Source organism: Myripristis murdjan, chromosome 21 (genome assembly GCF_902150065.1).
Source record: "Myripristis murdjan chromosome 21, fMyrMur1.1, whole genome shotgun sequence".
In the NCBI taxonomy this organism is placed as follows: Eukaryota; Metazoa; Chordata; class Actinopteri; order Holocentriformes; family Holocentridae; genus Myripristis; species Myripristis murdjan.
The window spans coordinates 22,541,464-22,561,294 of record NC_044000.1 but is presented as its reverse complement, the minus strand read 5'-3'; the positions used below and the strand labels follow the sequence as shown (position 1 = coordinate 22,561,294).

Sequence of the window (19,831 nt, the reverse complement as noted above, 5' to 3'; positions counted from 1 at the left end):
ACAATATGGCTGCCATCAAATTATAAGGGTGTGACCTGTTTTTAAGTTATAATGTGCTGTAATAGTTTGGCAAATAAACTGTTATCACTACATTAATTAAGGCCAGGCCATGTTGTCCATTTGGGAGGCATCACAAACATATTTATCAAACCATTCAAACTTCGCTTGCTTGGAATAACAAGCCACTATTAACCCCAGACAATCTGTGTTGCTATGTGTGTTTAAACTTGTAATAGATTCAATTTCTAAAACGGATATCATTCTGCTGGTAGGCTACACCGACAATGAAACCAAATATCAATTTAATGTTCTCAAATCATGATGCATTATGGCCAAAACAGCAGTATCACTGCACAGCACAGTCCTATTGAAGTTTTCATCCCCATGAGTTTGCTCAAGGGTTCAAGGGCTGAATATTTTTTTTTTCAGCATAATATAATTCATATCTCAGCATGGGTTTGCGATGTGATTATGAGACTTGGATTTCAAAACAGTTTTCATGCCAATACATTCACAAAGTGCTTACAGTTTCATTGGTTGTATACTAAATTTACTGAATTTATTTTCCACTGCTGTTTAACTGTTATTACTTCTGTTTAACTGTTATACTTCTGTTGAAATTGTTCATATTCCTATCTTTTTATAATCCTTGTTCATAGTGTTTATATTGCTTACTGCTATTTATCATGTGTATACTGTATATTTCTTCTAAATTTGCACATTGACCTACCTCTATGCACATTTTATACACCCATGCACACGGTTTTTTTCTGTTTTTTTTTTTTTTTGTTGCACATTGCTTTTTGCACACTGGGTTGTACTTAGGTTATTCTGTTGTTAGGTTATTCTTATTCTGTTATACTTAGATCTTATTCTTTTTTTCTATTTTTTTATTTACTTAATCTGTAATCTGTGGATACTGCTGAAGAAAATGTGAATTTCCTGCGGGATGAATAAAGTATCTACCTACCTACCTTTATGTCAAAAGGATCAACATTATCCTAAAACAGACAGGTGAACTCAAATAGGCCTATTTAACCCTCCTATTATTTTCGATTTGATAAGAAATGTTTGTAAATTTGAAGGTAACGCCACAACATGTCAATTCTTTACGCACTGTAAGGCTGTGATTAAATTCTGCTAAATTATTTTTGGCCTCGGAGGTCCTCTGAAGGACCCCAGTTTGGGAAGCAGTGGCCTAAACTGGGCTGACAGGAGGGAAGGGGCCTGTGCGGAGGGAGACTCCCACTCCTCAGTGAGTCCCATCAGGGTTTTCTCTCCCACCAGAGCCGATCAATCCCGACAGCAAAGATGGCGGCTGAACGGCGCTGAATGCTCTCCGTAATGAGTTACCAAATTGGCTGTATTTATCTACTTTTGTACTAAACAAGGAAACCCAACCCCATAAGAGAAAACCGTTTCGGTAAAGAAATGTTGTGAGACCGACTATACGTATTTGTTTCTTTTGACGGGAAGTTAGGACGACTCCGTAGTTTTCCGTGTTAGCGGTAGGTGTGCATCGCCGTAGCTAGCTCGTATCGTCATTGTAAAATGGCTCCGGTGCAGATTGGGTCAGATGGGCAGCTGGTCCCGCTCGGGGGTCCCATAGCCTCGGGTCCCCAGCCACCTCCACCCGGGGCCCCAGCCACACAAGGGGTCCGACTCAGCCTGCTGATTGAGTTTCTTCTCCAGAGGACCTACCATGAAATTACCCTGCTGGCTGAACTGTAAGTAACAGTTGAGCTAACGTTAGGCCCAAACAGAAAAGCTAACTAGGGTAACTAGCAGGCTAACCAGCTAGCTATCTTACCCACTGAAGGCTCTCTCATCACCCCTCTCCCCTTATTCATTAAATCATACGCCAGATTTGGTTGTCTACAGTCAGTGTTTGCAGTTTAGCAAGAGGTGAAGAGGGCTCTTTTGATATGCATCAGCTGCGAAAAAGCTCATCAGTGTAACTTTGCAAAGGCAATGATTGATTTGAGCGTCTCTAAATAGGCCCACCACATAATTTGATGTCCTCTAGTGTCTTTTAGTGCTGTGAGAAATAAGATAGTTAGTGTTGGGTGTGATGTGATATCTACCTGGTACACTAGCTGGTTGCCAAGCTGATGATGAGCCAGGTAGATCAGTCTACTTTCCTCTTGCCAGTTTCTCCTCACCCCAGATCCCTTTCTCCCCCAGTGCTAACAGAAAAGGTCTGAGGTGTGTTATCTATTTATACAGACAAACCGGGGAGATGCACAGGGTTGGAGGCAGGGAATAGGTTAGGATGTTACCATACTTACAAAATGATGGCATTGGTGGCTAATGACGTGTTGATGTCCCTCTTTCAGACTTCCCAGAAAAACCGACATGGAGAGGTAGGTTTCACCAAATCTCATTCACATCACTGGTCCCTCGTTCACCTTTTCATTAAAGGAAAAAGTTTGTATGTGACCTCGTCTTCCTTTATTTTCCAGGAAAATTGAAATCGTCCAGTTTGCCAGTCGCACCAGGCAGCTCTTTGTGCGTCTCTTAGCCCTGGTGAAGTGGGCAAGCAATGCAGGAAAAGTGGAAAAGTGTGCGGTATGTTTCGCTGAATATTTACATCTTAAGCGTCAAGAAATTGCACTGCTTCTGGGCCTCTTCCTCATATCAACAGAAAATCAACTTACACTCATCTCCTCCCTCTGGTTTCCATGGCAACAGATGATCTCCAGCTTCCTGGACCAGCAGGCCATTCTGTTTGTGGATACGGCTGATAGGCTGGCATCACTGGCCAGAGATGCCCTGGTACACGCCCGTTTGCCCAGTTTTGCCATCCCTTTTGCCATAGATGTGCTCACCACAGGATCCTACCCACGCCTGCCCACATGCATACGAGTAAGTTTGTGTTTATGGTTCTTCCAGGGATGCACAGATGTATTGACAGAAATCGATATTAGTCCGTTTCAGCTTTCAAAAGCAATCTCTTTATTTGTCCAACATTAATTTTCCTGTCAAATTCCACATTATAAACTGAGTAAAATGTAGAAAAAAAACCCACTTCATTTTCTTGGAAGACTTCTGAAAAAAGTTTCACCTGGTTTGCACCTGCATTTATACAATGATTTTTACAAAAAAGCATATTGGTTTTGGTATTAGTGCTAAGTGTTATGGTTGGGAGGATATCAGAGATTGGTAGCAGCCTCAAAATAACAATACTGTTATATCCCTGGGTCCTACTCCTCCCATGAGGTCCTAGTTCATAGTCTGGTTTTAAAGACTCTTGTGAAATGAAATGTAAGGTGTTAACTAGTTAGTTAGGTTACCACTCTATTAATGTGCCTCTGTGTGTATGTGTGTAGGATAAAATAATTCCTCCAGATCCCATTACTAAAGCCGAGAAGCAGACCACCCTGAACCAGCTCAATCAGATTCTACGGCACCGCCTTGTCACCACAGACTTACCCCCTCAGCTAGCCAACCTCACAGTGGGTAAGTAGCTCTTGTAAACACACACACTCATCCACTCCTGAACATTTCAGCTGCTTGACATTTGCTGCTGAGGAGCAGTAATGGCTCCTCAAAACAAGTTGCCATTGAATATTGTTGGTGATGAGAAGATGTATGTGTCTGTGTGTGTCTGTGTAGCTAACGGGCGTGTGAAGTTTCGCGTGGAAGGAGAGTTTGAGGCCACCTTGACAGTGATGGGCGATGACCCAGATATTCCCTGGAGGCTGCTGAAGCTGGAGATTCTGGTGGAGGACAAGGAAACTGGAGGTAAGACAAGCACACATCCCGCTCTGCTGCACACCACAGTGGGAGCAAGGAAAGTACTTGTGGAGCAGAGAAACTGTTGACAGGTTGATTGGCACCGTACATTGTTCTGCTAGTTTCTTCCTCTGCATTTTTTTAAGCCAAGTTCTAGCCCAGTCTCACTTGGCCTTCCTTTATTTATGTATTTGTATTTATTTCACCCTGTCCTCTCCTTTTTCCACCCTTCTCTCTTTCTGTACACACAGATGGCCGAGCCCTGGTCCACAGTATGCAGGTGAACTTTATCCACGAGCTGGTCCAGGCACGTCTGTTTGCAGATGAGAAACCCCTACAGGACATGTACAACTGCTTGCGTATCCTTTCTTTGTGTGTCTGATTTTTTTTTTCCTCCACGCGCATTTTCCTCTTTCCGCTCCTGCAGTCACTTGGATTGGGTCCCAATCTGGTGTGAACTACTGCAGCAGGGCGCCTGTGTGTGTGTGTGTGTGTGTGTGTGTGTCAAAGCATATAGAGTATTGACTGGTCAAGCATACACTCACAGCATTCCAATGAGCAACACAGCTGCAGAACAGCATCCTTCCTGGCCACCTTTTCCCTCTTTCAAGCTCTAATAACATAACAGCTTTTTGTTATCAATAAGAAAGAAGAGCAATAATTTTGAAATTATAACCTGTTGCTCAGCCATTTTACGATGTGAGGTAATTAATTTCCCATGGAAGCCTGCCTCTGATGGCTGTGGATAATTGGAAATAGATCATTTTTCATCAGTTGCTTTAGGAAAATTACAGCTGCAAACTACATTGTTACAAAGCGCCACCACCATAATGTCATGTCAGCATCAGAGTCCACAACATAGCACTGAGATTGTCACGCTATGATGGTGCTATTCGTCATGTTGTCAAACCTATATTTATGGCAAGCATAGGATTTGTTTTCACTGTACAGTCAGACGCCTATTGCTCATCACTTGGTTGTTAAACGATAAACGGTAGCCCTTCTTAAAAGTCTGTCAGCCTTCAGGCACGAGAAAAATAACAACTGCTTGTTAGCATTCATGCTAACATCAAAGGCCTTAATCAAGCATGCAGGCTGAGCACGGCCATGCTAATCACAATGCTAATCAGTGCATCTCTGCTTAGCCTCCCCTGCACCAAAGCTAGTGGTGCAGCTTACCCTCTCAAAGAGTTGTCTGTGTTTGGTACAAATAGCCCTTTTTAAAAGGGTGCATTTTACAAACACAGTGTATGTGTCTTGAGGATATGTGTTGGTGTGCGCTCTGAATTTTAATGGCTAGATGTGTATGATACTATATCTCTGGTTTCCTGGTCTTAGTATTTTCCCACGCTGTGTCTTCCTTAATCCGTTGTATCCAGACTCCTTCTGTCTGTCGCTGCAGCTCGAGGTGCTGCACTCACAGACCCTTATGCTGATCCGAGAGCGCTGGGGGGACCTGGTGCAGGTGGAGAGATACCTGCCCGCCAAATACCTCACACTTGCTGTCTGGAAGTAAGACTTTAACATTCATTCAAACATGTGGACATAAACACAAATGCCCATGTGCACACTGGCCACATTCACACGAACAGTGCATCTTTTTTAAAATCAACAGATACATAAATAAATTAATCCTAAAATCTGAATGAATGTGGAATTGTTACAGTGGTTGACTAGTTACAATGGTCACACTGTGTCCTTCATCTTCTGCTCTTCGTTTTGTGTTTGTTCTTCCAGCCAACAGGTTTTGGGTAGGAAAACAGGCACTGCATCTGTACACAAAGTCACCATCAAAATTGACGATTCAGATGGGTCCAAGCCATTGCAGATATCTCATGAACCTCCTCTCCCTGCATGTGACTCTAAACTCATGGAGAGAGCTATGAAGGTTATACCCCAGGACATTTCTATGTTTTCCTGCATAATAAAAAAAAATATATAACATTACCTGCTGAACAGATCTCCTATGATGTAACATCTTCACTCTGCTCCCACTCATCTTGTAGATTGATCATCTCTCAGTGGAGAAACTTTTGATCGACAGTGTGCATGCCCGCTCCCATCAGAAGCTACAGGAACTGAAGGCTATTCTAAAGGCCAGCAACCCCAGTGACAACTGTAAGCATCTGTTCTTCTCTCTCACCATTCAAATAACATTTTCCCAGTCATATTGGACAAATCTACAGTAAAAAAAAAAATGTTGTCTCAGCCCTGACCACCTTAGGTTAGTCACTGTTCTGCAAATGCTGCATCTCAATAACAAGATGCATCATCCACCAAAGTTGTTTTGAATCTGTTTCAGTTTTAAAGCGAATTTGTTTCAGAAGTGTGTGACATCCGAGGCACCTAAAAGAGAAGCATTAAGGTGCTCACACATCATAAGTGGTCTGAGCTGTGCTCCCTGCTAGGTTGGGTGCAGAGTCAGTGTCGACTGTCAGTGGCCTGGCTGTTAGTAATATAAGAAAATAAACCTGGTAGCACCATCTCACTACTCAATGCAATGTTTTTTTTTTTTTTGTCCAGAGTCGTCATATATATATATTTTTTTAATTAACGGCATATAACACAAGGCATTCAGTTTTGGCTGTTGGTATCTTGATTCTGTTTAGACGCTCTTTGAAAGGTTGCCAGCAAACGGGTCAGTGTTGAAATATATTGAACTTTGAGCTTAGTGCTAAGCGGAAAATACAAGCTATGTGCACCGCCAGAGGAAGCACTGATGCAGGGTTGGGCGACATCACACTCCCCATGGTTTTACCGCTGATCATGTGGAGGCAGCTTGAATGTATGAGGCCATTAAGGTGTGTGTTCTCCTGTTTCAGCATTCATCGAGACTGCTTTGCCCACTCTTGTTATTCCAATACTGGAGCCCTGTGGTCGCTCAGAGTGCCTACACATCTTTGTTGACCTTCACTCGGGGATGTTCCAGCCCATGCTGTATGGAATTGGTAAGTAGGAGAAAACAGATTCAAAACTTTACAAACAGAGCACCATCTTTCCTCTGTAAGGTAATCAAGCAATGGGTAGTTTTAGTTTCTCATTAGTCCGTGTTGGTCCCAGTTATTCTTCTACTGAGCATAAATACAGAGGGAACATCGGAGCACTGTCCTGTTGTTATTAATTTGTAAAATCTTCATATTCTCCCTCTACAGATCAGTCCATGCTGGATGACATCGAGAAGACCATCAATGATGACATGAAACGCATCATATCTTGGCTTCAACAGCTAAAGTAAATTCCCCTCCTTATATGTCAGCTTGAACCAGGTGTCAGTGTTATTTTGTTAATTAAATGTTTTCGTACAGGCTAAGTTTAATAGAGGCAATTCGCACTCCGATGACGCAGAGTAAAGAGCTGACAGTGTAAGCCCGAGTCTGACGCCTGCCGCTGGCCTGTCAAAAAAAAGTCTCTAGACGCAATCAGTCAGTGTTGGCAGGCATGTGAAAGTGAGTGATGAGATTATGGAAATAGCATTTGGCTAGGTAAGTTGTGAGATGGCTGTGGACATGACTTGCCAAGGCAGCAAGAGACTCGCACCAGCGCACAGCATGAATGAAGTGAGAATGAGTGCTGCTGAACACCCGGGACCATTCAACTCAGCTTTCATTCTGTCACACGCTCTCCTTTCTGTCCAGGTTCTGGCTGGGGGAACAGCGCTGTCGACAGTCAATGAAGCACCTTCCCACTGTGTGCACCGACGTCCTCCACCTGTCCAACGCAGCCTCTCACCCTGTTGGCAGCTTATCCAAACACAAACTCTTCATCAAACTCACACGGCTACCACAGTACTACATAGTGAGTTACATTACAATACTTTTTGAAAGGGCAAAATTGAAATGACAATCTCAGATCATTGTGCCATTGTCTGTGCTTTCTTGATACAACCCCACCTTCTTTCTCCATCTTTATCATTCTCCTGCATCTTTTCCTCTCCTCTCTTCCCTACCCCTATTCCATCCTTCTCTCCAGGTGGTGGAGATGCTGGATGTGGCTGGCAATCCCACTGAGTTGGAGTACAAATACTCCTTCCTGTCTGTGTCACAGTTGGAGGGAGAGGACGGACCTCCATGTGCCCAGCTCCTACAACACTTCAAGCCTAACCTGGAACAGCTTGTCCAGGACACCACGGGGAAAGGCTTCCGCCCTGGGACCAAAAGAAAGGTAGAGTCAGTTGCAGCCTGACCAATACAGGATTTTTAAGTCCGATTCCATTATCATTTTTAGAAGCCAAGAACTTCAGTTAATGATATATACTGACCAATTATTTTTTGAATACATAAAAAGACATTTGTAGCAAGGAATCATCAAATTGTAATCAGATAGTTGTAATAGTGGAGGCTAGATATATTACAGTAGAAAAATAAACCTGTCATCACAATCCTCACAACCAACTGCTCAGCTGTGATACGCTACTCTGCCAACTCATGTGCTATCTGAAATATTGCAAACGATGCAGTCTGCCAAACAAACTAGTGATAACACTGTTTTTAAGTGACCTAAAGTGCTTTTTACTGCATTATGTACTGTCACCCCTTCGGCCAGTATTAACAAGACAATACATTTGGTCAGGCTCTACTACAAGGTGTCCTCGAGTAAGGCATGGCGCAAGTGTGAATATGTCCTAATTATGTGAATATAAAGCAGGGCTGATTAATTTTTCTTGGTAAATATTTTAAATATACATGTTTTGTTTACAGTGTCTTTCTTCTCTGTTGTACTGTAGCTGTCTGGAGACCAGGGAGCCCTGGAGCCAAAGAAACCCAAGCGCTCTGGGGAAATGTGTGCTTTCAACAAGGAGCTGGCTCACCTTGTGGCCATGTGTGACACCAACATGCCATTCATTGGCCTCAGAGCAGAGGTATGTCTCTGTTCCGAGGAATTCAGTCAGCCTATTTTAGTCTGTATGTTTTGAAACATCTAGGGTGACAGTCACTGACTTAGCTTGTGTTTTTTTGTTGTAAGTGGCTGGTACAGCTGTTAGTAATACATTCACCATTTCTTCCTGCTCATTATATTAGAGCTGCAACAGTTAGTCGAATAATCCATTAGTTGCCAACTGTTAAACTACTTTGATAACCAGTTAATCGTTTTGAGTCATTTTTAAGAAAAAAAAATCCAAATTCCCTGATTTTTAACTTCCCAAATATGAATACTTTCTGGTTTCTTTAGTGCTGTATGACAGTAAACTATATATTTTTGGGTTGTGGACTGTTGGGTAGGACAAAACAAGGCATTTGAGGACGTCACCTTGGACTGTGGGAAATAGTGATGAACATTTTTCACAATTTTCTGACATTTTATGGACCAAATTGATAATGAAAATAATTGTCAGTTGCAGCTCCAGATTATATACAAGTTTCACATCAAGCCATTCATCCACTCTCATTCTCTGTCTGATATTCTTGACTCCAGCTGTGTTTTTAATCTTCCTTCCACTCCTTGGCTTGTGGTCACAGACAAATATATGCATGTGCATTTCTCTTTTCTTCTTTGTTTGTGTCTAGCTGTCTAACATGGAGATCCCGAACCAGGGTGTCCAGGTGGAGGGAGACGGCTGCAGTCACGCCATACGCCTCCTCAAGTAATACGCACAGTTGCAAACATTAAAATATGCATGCATTTTTCAAACACACAAAATCATAGCTAAATTGGAACAACATTTTCTTAAAAAACAAATAAACAGTAAATTTTGCCAGTAATATTTTGCCTCTAAAATGTATTGATGAATTTCCACCTCTCTCCAGGATTCCTCCTTGTAAAGGTGTAGGAGAGGAGACCAGGAGAGCTCTGGCACGCTCTCTGTTAGATTGCACCTTCCGCCTGCAGGGCAGGAACAACCGGACCTGGGTGGCTGAGCTAGTGCTGGCCAACTGCCCTCTGAATAGCACAAACAGCAAAGAACAAGGTGTGTGTAAGCAAACTCACACACACAGTGAACTTTCTCCACAGCACCACTGAAAGCTGATGAGTTAATACTCACTGTAGCCATTTAGCTATTGGTCATATGCAGTAGCATAGAATTGTTAACTGCTGATAGTAGCCAACATTATCGATTTACCACTGGCATCTGTTGAACATCAGTTGAGTCTACCATTGCTAACATCTGCTCTGCTGTCTTTTGTCTGGTGTGTCCCAATCAAAGTATGACAAAAATCAGATATGGCCACTATTTGAATAAGTTGGATTGTCTGTACCCGCTGTATGGCTCGATCTTTAAATGTATTATTTCTCTCTCTGTCGTATTAGCGTCCACACGGCATGTGTATCTGACCTATGAAAACCCACTGTCAGAACCAGTGGGTGGGAGGAAGGTGGTGGAGATGTTCCTCAATGACTGGAGCTCCATCAGTCAGCTCTACCAGTGTGTCCTTGAATTTTCACGTGCACTACCAGGTACGTGTATGCTCATTTCTAAGGTCAAGATAACACGGAATGATTTGCACACATTTCTCTCAGATGCAAGTTGGTTCATTTCATATTCGTAAACTTATTATTGGTGTATCAATGAGTTGCAAATACTGTGTTGTAATGAAGGCGATGCTTATATGTTTACTATGTAGGACTGAGCTAAACAAATATTATTGCTATTTTATTTACTGTATCAGTTTTTTGTGGTGAAAACATTTCATTAGTCAGTCAAAGTTAGAATGAGAATCCATGCAGTAATATTATGACCTAATCATGCCACCTCATTTGAGTCATGGGATCATTGCATAGACCTCTGCACATGGGTTTGTAGCAGTATAAATGCATTATGGTGCGATTCGCAGGCTAAGAATTCACCACACCAAACCAGTTCCTCTAACGTGGATACACATTGTGTCTGTTTCCATCCAGAGATGCCATCTTACCTGAGCCTGTTCTCAGAGATCCGGCTATATAACTATCGTAAGCTGGTGCTCTGCTATGGCAGCACAAAGGGCAGCTCTGTCACCATCCAGTGGAACTCCAGCACCCAGCGTTTCCACCTGGCCCTTGGCACGGTGGGGCCCAACTCTGGCTGCTCCAACTGCCACAACATCATCCTCCACCAGCTGCAGGAAATGTTCAACAAGAGCCCAAACGTGGTGCAGCTACTGCAGGTACAGACAAAAAAGGATGCACAGTACACAAACACATTTGCTACAACTGGGTCACTAGTCTGGTATTTATCTTAGTTGTATTTGTTAAGCCCAGTATTTTAAACTTGTGAACAGCCAATGAGTCGGGCTTAACACATCAGGACAATGTAAGTATGTCCGATGACAGCAAATATCCTAAATTGACTTTGAAGTTCTTTCCGTAAGCTTTCTGAAATTCATTGAATTGTTCCACTTATCTGGTTCTCCAAGTAGTTAAAAACTTTATTATTCTAGTTGCATATCTTTTTGGGATGTACCTATGATTTTCATTGCTGAAACAGTTATTTGATTTTCAAAATTATGATCAGTTTTGTGTTTCCACTCTCTTCTCCAGGTGCTGTCTGACACACTTGCTCCCCTTAATGCGATCAACAAGCTGCCAACGGTGCCCATGCTGGGCCTGACCCAGCGCACCAACACTGCCTACCAGTGCTTCTCCATCCTGCCCCAGTCACCCACGCACATTCGCCTGGCCTTCCGCAACATGTACTGCATAGACATCTACTGTCGCAGCCGTGGGGTGGTGGCTATCCGAGATGGAGCCTACAGCCTCTTTGACAACACTAAGATTGTTGAGGGCTTCTACCCTGCCCCAGGACTCAAGGTATGCCAGGCACAGAGGCAAAGCATGACCGTTGAGTGCCATACTTGAAAGCGGGACAGGAGAGAAGCTTAGTTATAAGTATTGTACCTGGTAGTAAAGGCCTTTCAAATGCACTATATTTTTTTCCACACATGATCAACTAATATGACAGAATGTTTATCTCAGTCCATCTAAACTCCAAAATTTTGGCCTGATAATATTGATTAAGTACTGAACTTAATTATGCATCTAGTGGAGCAAAGCTGAACCCCAGGTCTCAACTGTGATTTTTTAACAGGTTGTTATTCAGGGCTCATTTAGACTGGTCAACCCTTTCTCTGATGGTTGACCCAGATATTTAAGTAGTCAGATCTCATTGGCTAGGAAATTAACTGAATACTGTTAGGCTGGAACCAAGAACTTAAACCATCTCATTTAACTTTTGTCTATCATCTGTTTCCCATCTGTAGACGTTTCTGAACATGTTTGTGGACAGTAATCAGGACGCTCGCAGGAGATCTGTTAATGAAGATGATAACCCACCTTCCCCAGTGGGTGTAGATGTGATAGACAGCCTGGTGAACCAGTTGCAACAGCCCATGAGAGGAGGTGCAGGGGGTGTATATCCTCCACTCACTTCACCACCTACACCTTACCATGCTAACGTAGCTCCTTCGCCATCCATGATGCCCACCCAGTCTCCAGGTAAGGCCATCTAGAGCTGTGTTTGGGAGGGGATGTGTGGTACTTCTGCAGAACAGTATGCACATGTGTGTGAGCGAGTGGTGGCCTGTGCTGTTTGTACCACCTGAGCTTCTAAGCCCACCATACAGCATTAATCATGTCGCTCTGTTTTTGAATAAATCAGATCACTCTCATCAATCACCCTGCCACCTGTTTGTGTGCTTGTGTTTGAAGTAAGAGTAAGTAGTATGCGCGAGAGAGAAAGAAGGAGAGCAACAATATGTGTGTGCCCGTTTTAATTTTGTGAAATCATTAGATCAATTATGTTAATATCATGCAACATTAAACACACACCTCATAGCCTTGGGGGAACAAAGCATGCAGTCAGTTTGCGCCTTCCATCCTGCTTCATCTCAGCCCGCCAGCCAGAGACAACAGCCCTCCGCCCAGCTTTAGTGTGTGTGTACATGAGTGTATGTGTGCATGTGAGAGAGAGAGAGAGGAGAACTTGTCAACCTCTACTTGAGTCTGACGAGCCCTTTGGTGTTTGTGTGTGTGTGTGTGTGCGTGCGTGTGCATGTGTGCAGGGAACATCCATGCCTCCGGCTCCCCTAGCGGAGCTCTGAGGGCACCTTCTCCTTTTGGGCCCACCCCGTCTCCCTCCTCTCTCGGCATAGCCATGGGCCAGACCAGCTTTGCCAGCCCCCACGGTAAGTGGCAGGGTAGCCATAAATGCTGGCTGGGTGTGGATTCTGGTCTGCAGACAGCTGGGCTGGGCAAGGGCTGGCTAGGGCTGGAACGGGCTGAACTAAATGTCTTCCTTTCTTCTTAGCCAGCACATAACAGAAGGCCTGATATAAGGGTAAATACAGGGCACACAGTAGTGCATGCATCTGACAGTGTTTGTTGTTTGGAAGCCAGTTCCATTATGTGGCTAATGACTGTTTTTTTTTCCTAGGTGCTCTGGACCCCAGCTCTCCATATGCCATGATGTCTCCTAGCCAGAGGGGCCAGTGGCCGGGCTCACCCCAGGTCTCGGGGCCTTCACCTGGTGCACGCATTCATGGCATGTCCCCTGGAAACCCCTCGCTGCACTCGCCCATCCCTGATCCCCATTCACCACGTGCTGGAACCAGTAAGTGCACGATTACCTCTCATAACCCAAACGTTTTGAATATGGATAATTTGAAATTAAAAACCATCTAGTATATTTTTTTCCTTCTAATTTGTTCATAAATGAACTTTGGTGCATGTCTTCTTCCTTTCTCTTTCAGGTTCCCAGGTCATGCCCAGCAGTATGCCTCCACCCCGCAAGCTACCTCAGCGCCCCTGGGCGGCCTCCATCCCTACCATTCTCACCCACAATGCCTTGCATGTACTTCTGCTCCCCTCACCCACGCCCTGCCTGGTGCCAGGCCTGGCAGGAAGCTACCTCTGCTCACCACTGGAGCGCTTCCTGGGTTCAGTTATCATGAGACGCCACCTGCAGAGGATCATTCAGCAAGAGCCCAACGTGAGTGCCACATAAGCCATCTCTTTCAGTTTCAGTCTGTACTTTGCTCTCATTGTGTTTCATACAGCTCAAATGTAATTGGGAGATCTCTCTTTTGGACTGATTGTTCTTTCCCCAAATGATGCTCAGTTTGTACTCCTTTTTCCTCTTCTCCTCTCCTTTTTAACCTCTGCTCCAGTTGTCCATTGTGAACTCCAATGAGCCTGGGGTGATCATGTTCAAGACGGAGGTGCTGAAGTGCCGTGTTGCTCTCAACCCCAAGAACTACCAGACGCTGCAGCTCAAAGTCACTCCAGAGAATGCTGGTCCCTGGTCCCAGGAGGAGCTGCAAGTATTGGAGAAGTTCTTTGAGACCCGGGTAGGTGCAGGAATCATGCATTTACTGTCGATCACATACCGTGCTTGCTATCATGCATACCTATGTAATTGAGGTATTGACCCATATTGTGTCCCCTTTTCTAGGTGGCTGGCCCTCCTTTCAAGTACAACACTCTGAATGCCTTCACAAAGCTGCTGGGGGCTCCGACTAACATTCTCAGGGACTGCGTACGCATCATGAAGCTCGAACTGGTGGGTGGGCCTATTTGTCTCAAAAGTGGGAATGTGGATAACAAAAACAAATAGAACAAGTATAAGATATGCTGCAAGAAACAGGGTCAATGATTGTGTGTGTCTGACAATGTGTACACATTCATGACTGCCTGCACACAACCACATGCAGATGTCCTAGTAGATGTGGTGCTGTTGGTCAATACCAGGACACTGCAGGAAAAGTGAGTAAATAGCACATTTCAAATGTCTGTGTACATCTCACGCCCCCCACATCTCTTCCTCCATGCAGTTCCCTGACCAGGCTGGCCAGTTGAAGTGGAACGTCCAGTTCTGTCTGACCATACCTCCCAGCGCTCCTCCCATCGCCCCTCCTGGCACCATCGCTGTGGTGCTCAAGTCCAAGATGCTCTTCTTTGTAAGTTTTGGCAGTGCCCCACCATCTACCTTCAGTTACACAGGACACAATCATAGACCTCTGTCAGCCTGAAATGTTCTTTAGAAACGTGTTCTCTTACCTGACCCTGCCGCTTCTGTGTGCTTTGGCCCTCAGCTCCAGCTGACGCAGCGTATCCCTGTGCCTCAGGAGCCTGTGAGCATCATCGTGCCCATTGTTTACGACATGGCCACAGGCCTCACTCAGCAGGCCGACATCCCCAGACAGCACAGCTCCTCTGGGGCTGCAGCCCTCATGGTCTCCAACATCCTGAAGAGGTTCAATGAGCTGCATCCTGCCAGACAGGGTGAGTCTGCGAACACACACAGAATAAGCTGCTATACTTGGATTACACAGGGAGAAGTATCTGTTTGAGCAGCAATGATGCACAGATAAATTATCAAGCACAATACTCCCACACTTCTGTTATCTCGCCTTTGATGCTGGATGCCTTTGTTAACACTGGGTTGTTGATTTGTTTTGTTTTTTCTCCTCAGGCGAGTGTACAATATTTGCCTCTGTTCATGAGCTGATGGCCAATCTCACCCTACCCCCTGGTGGTCGTCAGTAGCAACAGTAAATCCATAGCCAGTACTGGATCTCAACTGGATGAAGTCCCTTCTGTGACTGAGTTAGAAGGAATGAGTGAGAGTGAGAGTCGCAGGACATTAACTGTGGTCCCAAGATGTCAAAATGCAACATATGTTCTCTGTGCTTCAGCCAGTGGACTTCAACTTGATGTATAGTTCCTGCTACAAAAGGGAGTGAATTATGCAGATTTGTAAAACACAGTGTTTATTCTTGATAAAAGTCATTGTGACTCAAAGAAACAACGGTGGCCATGGAGGTGTATCATGAGAGAGGGAGGCATTTGATGCAAAACATTATGACACATGTTATTTTTTTTCCTTCAGGTGCACTTCTAAACAAAGGATTATCTATTGAAATTATGGTTGTTTACCAAAAGATGTACATTGTTGTATATATGAGTGTTGAAAAGAATCCTACACAGTTTGAATTAGAATTTTGCTAGAGATTGTCTTTACATTCTTTTTTTATATATACATATATATATAAAATGCCAGATCGATACTGTTATGGTGTCAGGAGATATATTCTTTCTTAGCACACTATTTAAATGTATTCTTCCCTTTACTATGTCAAAACCTCAGCGTTTTTATTTGGAGCTGTCACTTTGGATACTGTAAAACTGTGACAAAGTTTCTAAGCCAGCTGTATTTTATTAAGACTGCTTTTGAGTCCTGAATGAAGAATCTGAGACCTCTTGTCTGTCTTTGATTACTTAATAAACCAAGCCCAGAGCTGACATGTTTGCTTTGAGCATCTTCAATTGGCAATGATAAAATAAGGCAAGGCACGGGCTCTTTTTATTCCTCCCGTTTATATATTTATTTGTTTAGCACTGGGATAAACCTGTAGACAATACGTGATGCAGACTGCCACCCCTCAACCGAGTGATCCAGTGATCCTCACCCCCCAAAACATGACATCATTCACAAAGTGTTCCTCAATGAAAGCGGCGTTCAAGACCGCAAACGTGCTGTGAAGGGCGTGGGCATGGGTTCATCTCATCAGGCTGGCCAACACCTACCTAGATACTCCGGACTCAAGGACGGCTCTTCACCTCTCGATTCCCTATGAGCCGCGCTGCCTGCGAAGAGAAGAAAAATTGTAGACGACGAGCATTTTGTCGGCGTTTATTCACCCTGCCTTAACGCGCAGCGCTCTTGAACGCACCTTTTGCATTGGATCCAATATCTCCGATCTTGATACGACTAAATAAAAACTTCGTCCCTTACCTATAATTTTCCCCATCTAGACTACAACAGATAATCACCATCGCTTTTGATGTGTTTCATATGGATTTTGTCCGCCTTAAGAGAATAGTGCGATAATCACAGCCAGTTCAGTTCAGATATGGCAGTGAGCATCTCTGAGCCGCTCTGTCATCCGTGCGTTTATCATGAGGCATTTAAAGGTAAGTCGCAACAATACAAGATTTCTTTTTTCTTTTTTTGCACTTGTCTCTTAATACGATTTCGACAGTGATGTCATGGAAGATAATATCTGCATGTGGTGTTGTATAGGAAAGCATTGTGGAAGAGTGCAGGGCTTTCAATATTAAAGGCTGTGCTCCCCACAGAAACGGGCTGCGTCTCATTTCAGCGCTGTCCACTCCCCCTCTGTGCTTATTCACTCTGCTTCCTTGGGCTGATGGGATAGATGCCACACACACATCACTAGGCTGACAGGCTGATGTCAGGCCAATGTATATGTATGTGTGTATGAATGGGAAAGAGGAGTCAGCAGACCAACCCGGTGATTCATTTTCTTGCATCCCCTTTTTGGTCAGTTGAGCTACAGGTGAAGAGACCTCTGATGCCCATCCAGCTGAGTCCAGAGCAGGTGGGCTTGGAGATGCTGTGTCTCTGTGGGCAGCTGGATCTTCTCATTAGGGCACAGATGCAGCAGGTAGGGCAGCTTCATCTTCATGCTGTGTGCAAGTGCACCGCGTAACATGTGCCATTTGAAGGGCATTCAAGTGTGTTTGGTCAGAAAGAACACAATCAATTCTGTCAACAGTCCAATTTCTAAAAGTCACATCTTGACATTGCTTACCTTAGGCTTTGTCTCCATTGTATCAAGTGAATTTTAAGCAAACATCTGACATATTTAGGGGGGAAAAAAGTCAAATTAATGGCTGAGAAGCAAATAAAGAGGCTTCTGGTGCATAAAATAGGTCCATGAAAAGATAGAAAGTGAATGTTGGCCACATAGGCTGACTGTAGGTGACAAGTATTTTGCAGACAATCTTCAGCTTTAAATGCATTTCTCTCTCTTTACTACATTCTTAATCCAAAAAAGTTTTTTTGTCTTTGCTTTAGATGAATGTAAAACAAAATGCAAAATGCAAACTTTCTGTTAAACTTTTGTCATATGATAAATCATAACTCAGATCAGAATATTGCAGTGGAAGCCCAGTAATAGAAAAGTACCAATATTCCAGCTGAATGTGTCTCTTTTTTTTTTCTTTTTTTTTTTGCAATATTTTTGTATGCTGATTTCATAATTAATTTATGAAGGCAGCATTAGAATTCAGGAAGCCATTGTCTTCTTAAAGATGAAATGTCACAACAAATTAAGGAGGTTCGGTTAGTCTTGGCAGCGATTAATGAGCTTTTCACACATCATTCTGTATATTTTTAGGTATGCATGCTTCCATCCTACAATATGTTACTCATAATTATTATGTTGAAGTTCCAGGAGCAGTTGCAACAAGACTGTAGTCCAGAGGAGTCTGACACTTTCCAGGCACAAGGTAGTGTGGTACATTATTCAGAAGACTGTGATACTTTTATCTGAGATGTTTGGGAAGCTCCTCAACCCTTTGGAATGTTTTGTTGTTGTTTTTTTTAAATTATTTTTTAAACCCAACTGGGAAAGCTTGTGCACTTGCCATATTTTGTGCAATAATCTTCCAGGAGCTGAGATTCTTGACCAGATGCTGCAGTGCCTTGAACATCTACCAAAACCTATGCCACAGCTGGAGGTACCACACCTATCACTACTGTCCAAATGAAGTGAAAGTAAACTGAAAACAACTATCCAGTGCAAGCATCATAGTGTTTTTAGTGGATGCTGATTTGCAGCACCCATCCCCAGAAAAACAGTAAAACAGTAAATTTAAAAAGAGAGTAGAAAATAAACCGAATACAGCAAGATACAATAAAACACGCATTTAGCAGTAACATAGCCCCATATCTAGAAATAAATACATTAAATATTCATTATCAGGTCTTATTGGTCAGCCAGACAAAGTAAGTAAACAAACAAGAGACAAAACAGGTGAAGCAGCAAACTTAAACTTAAATTATTCTTACTTCCTATGTGTCCACAAAACTCTATACAAAACATTAATAAAAAGTATTTCAGATTTGAAGACTGGGATCTGAGGTGGTGCTACACACTAAAAATGAAATCAGATGTTTTTGTGTATAATTACTTTTGTCTTATTAGGACTACCTGGACATGGTGGGCCTGTCGAGCATGTTTCCTCGTGTGGAGGTGTTCCTCATTCAGGGCAGCCCAGTGGACATGCTGGAGAAGCCGCCCATGGACGGTGAGGTCTTCAGAAAAGTTGATCTAGATCAGGGAGCCAGTGATCCCTCACCCCTGCCCAGCACAGCTCAGTCCATTTGTGTTTCTCATTACCGGGGAGAAATACCAGTAACTTAGGAGTTAGGTGTATACACAGTGTTATCAGGGTGTGTGCAGGTGTAAGAAAGTCAGATTTAAGGCTTTTAAGACTTTCTACTGCTGGCTGGAAATAAATTCAAGACCAATTTAAGAACTGAAATAAAAAACAAAGTTGGAAAAAACAACCCTCATCAAATAGGATGGGGGGGAGGAAGCATTTCCCATATTGTACTGCTACCATGGTTCTGTGTGGGTCTTAGAGTAGACATTCAGTGCAAAGAAACCCATCACTGCATGACAAAAATTTCACTTTTTCATCAGACTTTTCAAGGACAGGCGGATACCCTAAATATGACACAGAAACACAGTTAAAATCTTACATGTGGTTGTTGAAGAGGCGTTTTCATGCCTTATACCCCCTCTGCTGTAATATTCACACCACCAAAGTGCTTTCCAGTGTTACCATTTCTACCAAGATATCTGAAGTGATGCTTGTTGTTGCAGAATACTTCTCCCACATTGCCAAACTGAACCAGCTCCTGGTGCTGAGTCAACAGATCCAGGAAGATATCCGGCATCTTGGAAGCCACAAATACATCGCCCACCAGCTCTCAGTTATATATGTAAATCACAACTATTTTCCTCTGTTCAGCATTACTCTTGTTCATCATGCATCAGCCTGTACATTTACCCTTCAATGACAGTTTTTTTAAAAAATTTTTTATTTCAACATCACTTCATTACAGCAAGTCATCAGCTGCTTCAGAGGAATCCAAGCCTTCTCCGACATAAAGAAAGATATTGAGGCCAACTTCAAACAGATGAAACAGTCTCTGGTGACGGAGGAAGGCTCTCGGCAAGAACCTCAGCTCGCTGCACAATACATCAACTGGTGAGGCAACAATTTATAGATCACACTAACAAGAATTGTGTGCTAATCGCCTCCAAAAAAAAAAAAAAAAAACTGGGCTGGATTTTTCCATTTTTCCTCT

General features: G+C 43.3%; 1 protein-coding gene across 2 annotated transcripts; it reads left to right on the top strand.

The window, feature by feature from the left end:
- The first annotated feature begins 1,272 nt into the window (after positions 1 to 1,272).
- Positions 1,273 to 15,948, top strand: med14 (mediator complex subunit 14). Of its 2 annotated transcripts, XM_030080738.1 has the most exons (29): positions 1,273 to 1,727; positions 2,337 to 2,363; positions 2,463 to 2,568; positions 2,692 to 2,865; positions 3,330 to 3,459; positions 3,616 to 3,744; positions 3,987 to 4,094; positions 5,115 to 5,247; positions 5,473 to 5,623; positions 5,742 to 5,853; positions 6,558 to 6,683; positions 6,888 to 6,966; positions 7,371 to 7,530; positions 7,705 to 7,896; positions 8,459 to 8,593; positions 9,240 to 9,316; positions 9,480 to 9,640; positions 9,982 to 10,128; positions 10,573 to 10,817; positions 11,191 to 11,460; positions 11,910 to 12,144; positions 12,711 to 12,833; positions 13,082 to 13,258; positions 13,398 to 13,636; positions 13,815 to 13,994; positions 14,099 to 14,206; positions 14,478 to 14,603; positions 14,739 to 14,928; positions 15,119 to 15,948. In XM_030080738.1, exons 1-29 carry the CDS (start codon positions 1,552 to 1,554, stop codon positions 15,190 to 15,192), a joined length of 4,290 nt encoding a protein of 1,429 aa, XP_029936598.1. In that variant the 5' UTR covers positions 1,273 to 1,551; the 3' UTR covers positions 15,193 to 15,948. The 2 variants fall into 2 exon arrangements, with proteins under 2 accessions (XP_029936598.1, XP_029936599.1); XM_030080739.1 differs by lacking the exon at positions 12,711 to 12,833.
- Positions 15,949 to 19,831: the final 3,883 nt, after the last annotated feature.

Excerpts from the sequence above, each read along its gene's own strand:
- med14 (XM_030080738.1), top strand. The coding sequence starts at position 1,552 with ATGGCTCCGGTGCAGATTGGGTCAGATGGGCAGCTGGTCCCGCTCGGG. Across the intron at positions 8,594-9,239 it reads TCATTGGCCTCAGAGCAGAG|CTGTCTAACATGGAGATCCC; the intron begins GTATGTCTCTGT and ends GTTTGTGTCTAG. Across the intron at positions 10,818-11,190 it reads ACGTGGTGCAGCTACTGCAG|GTGCTGTCTGACACACTTGC; the intron begins GTACAGACAAAA and ends TCTCTTCTCCAG.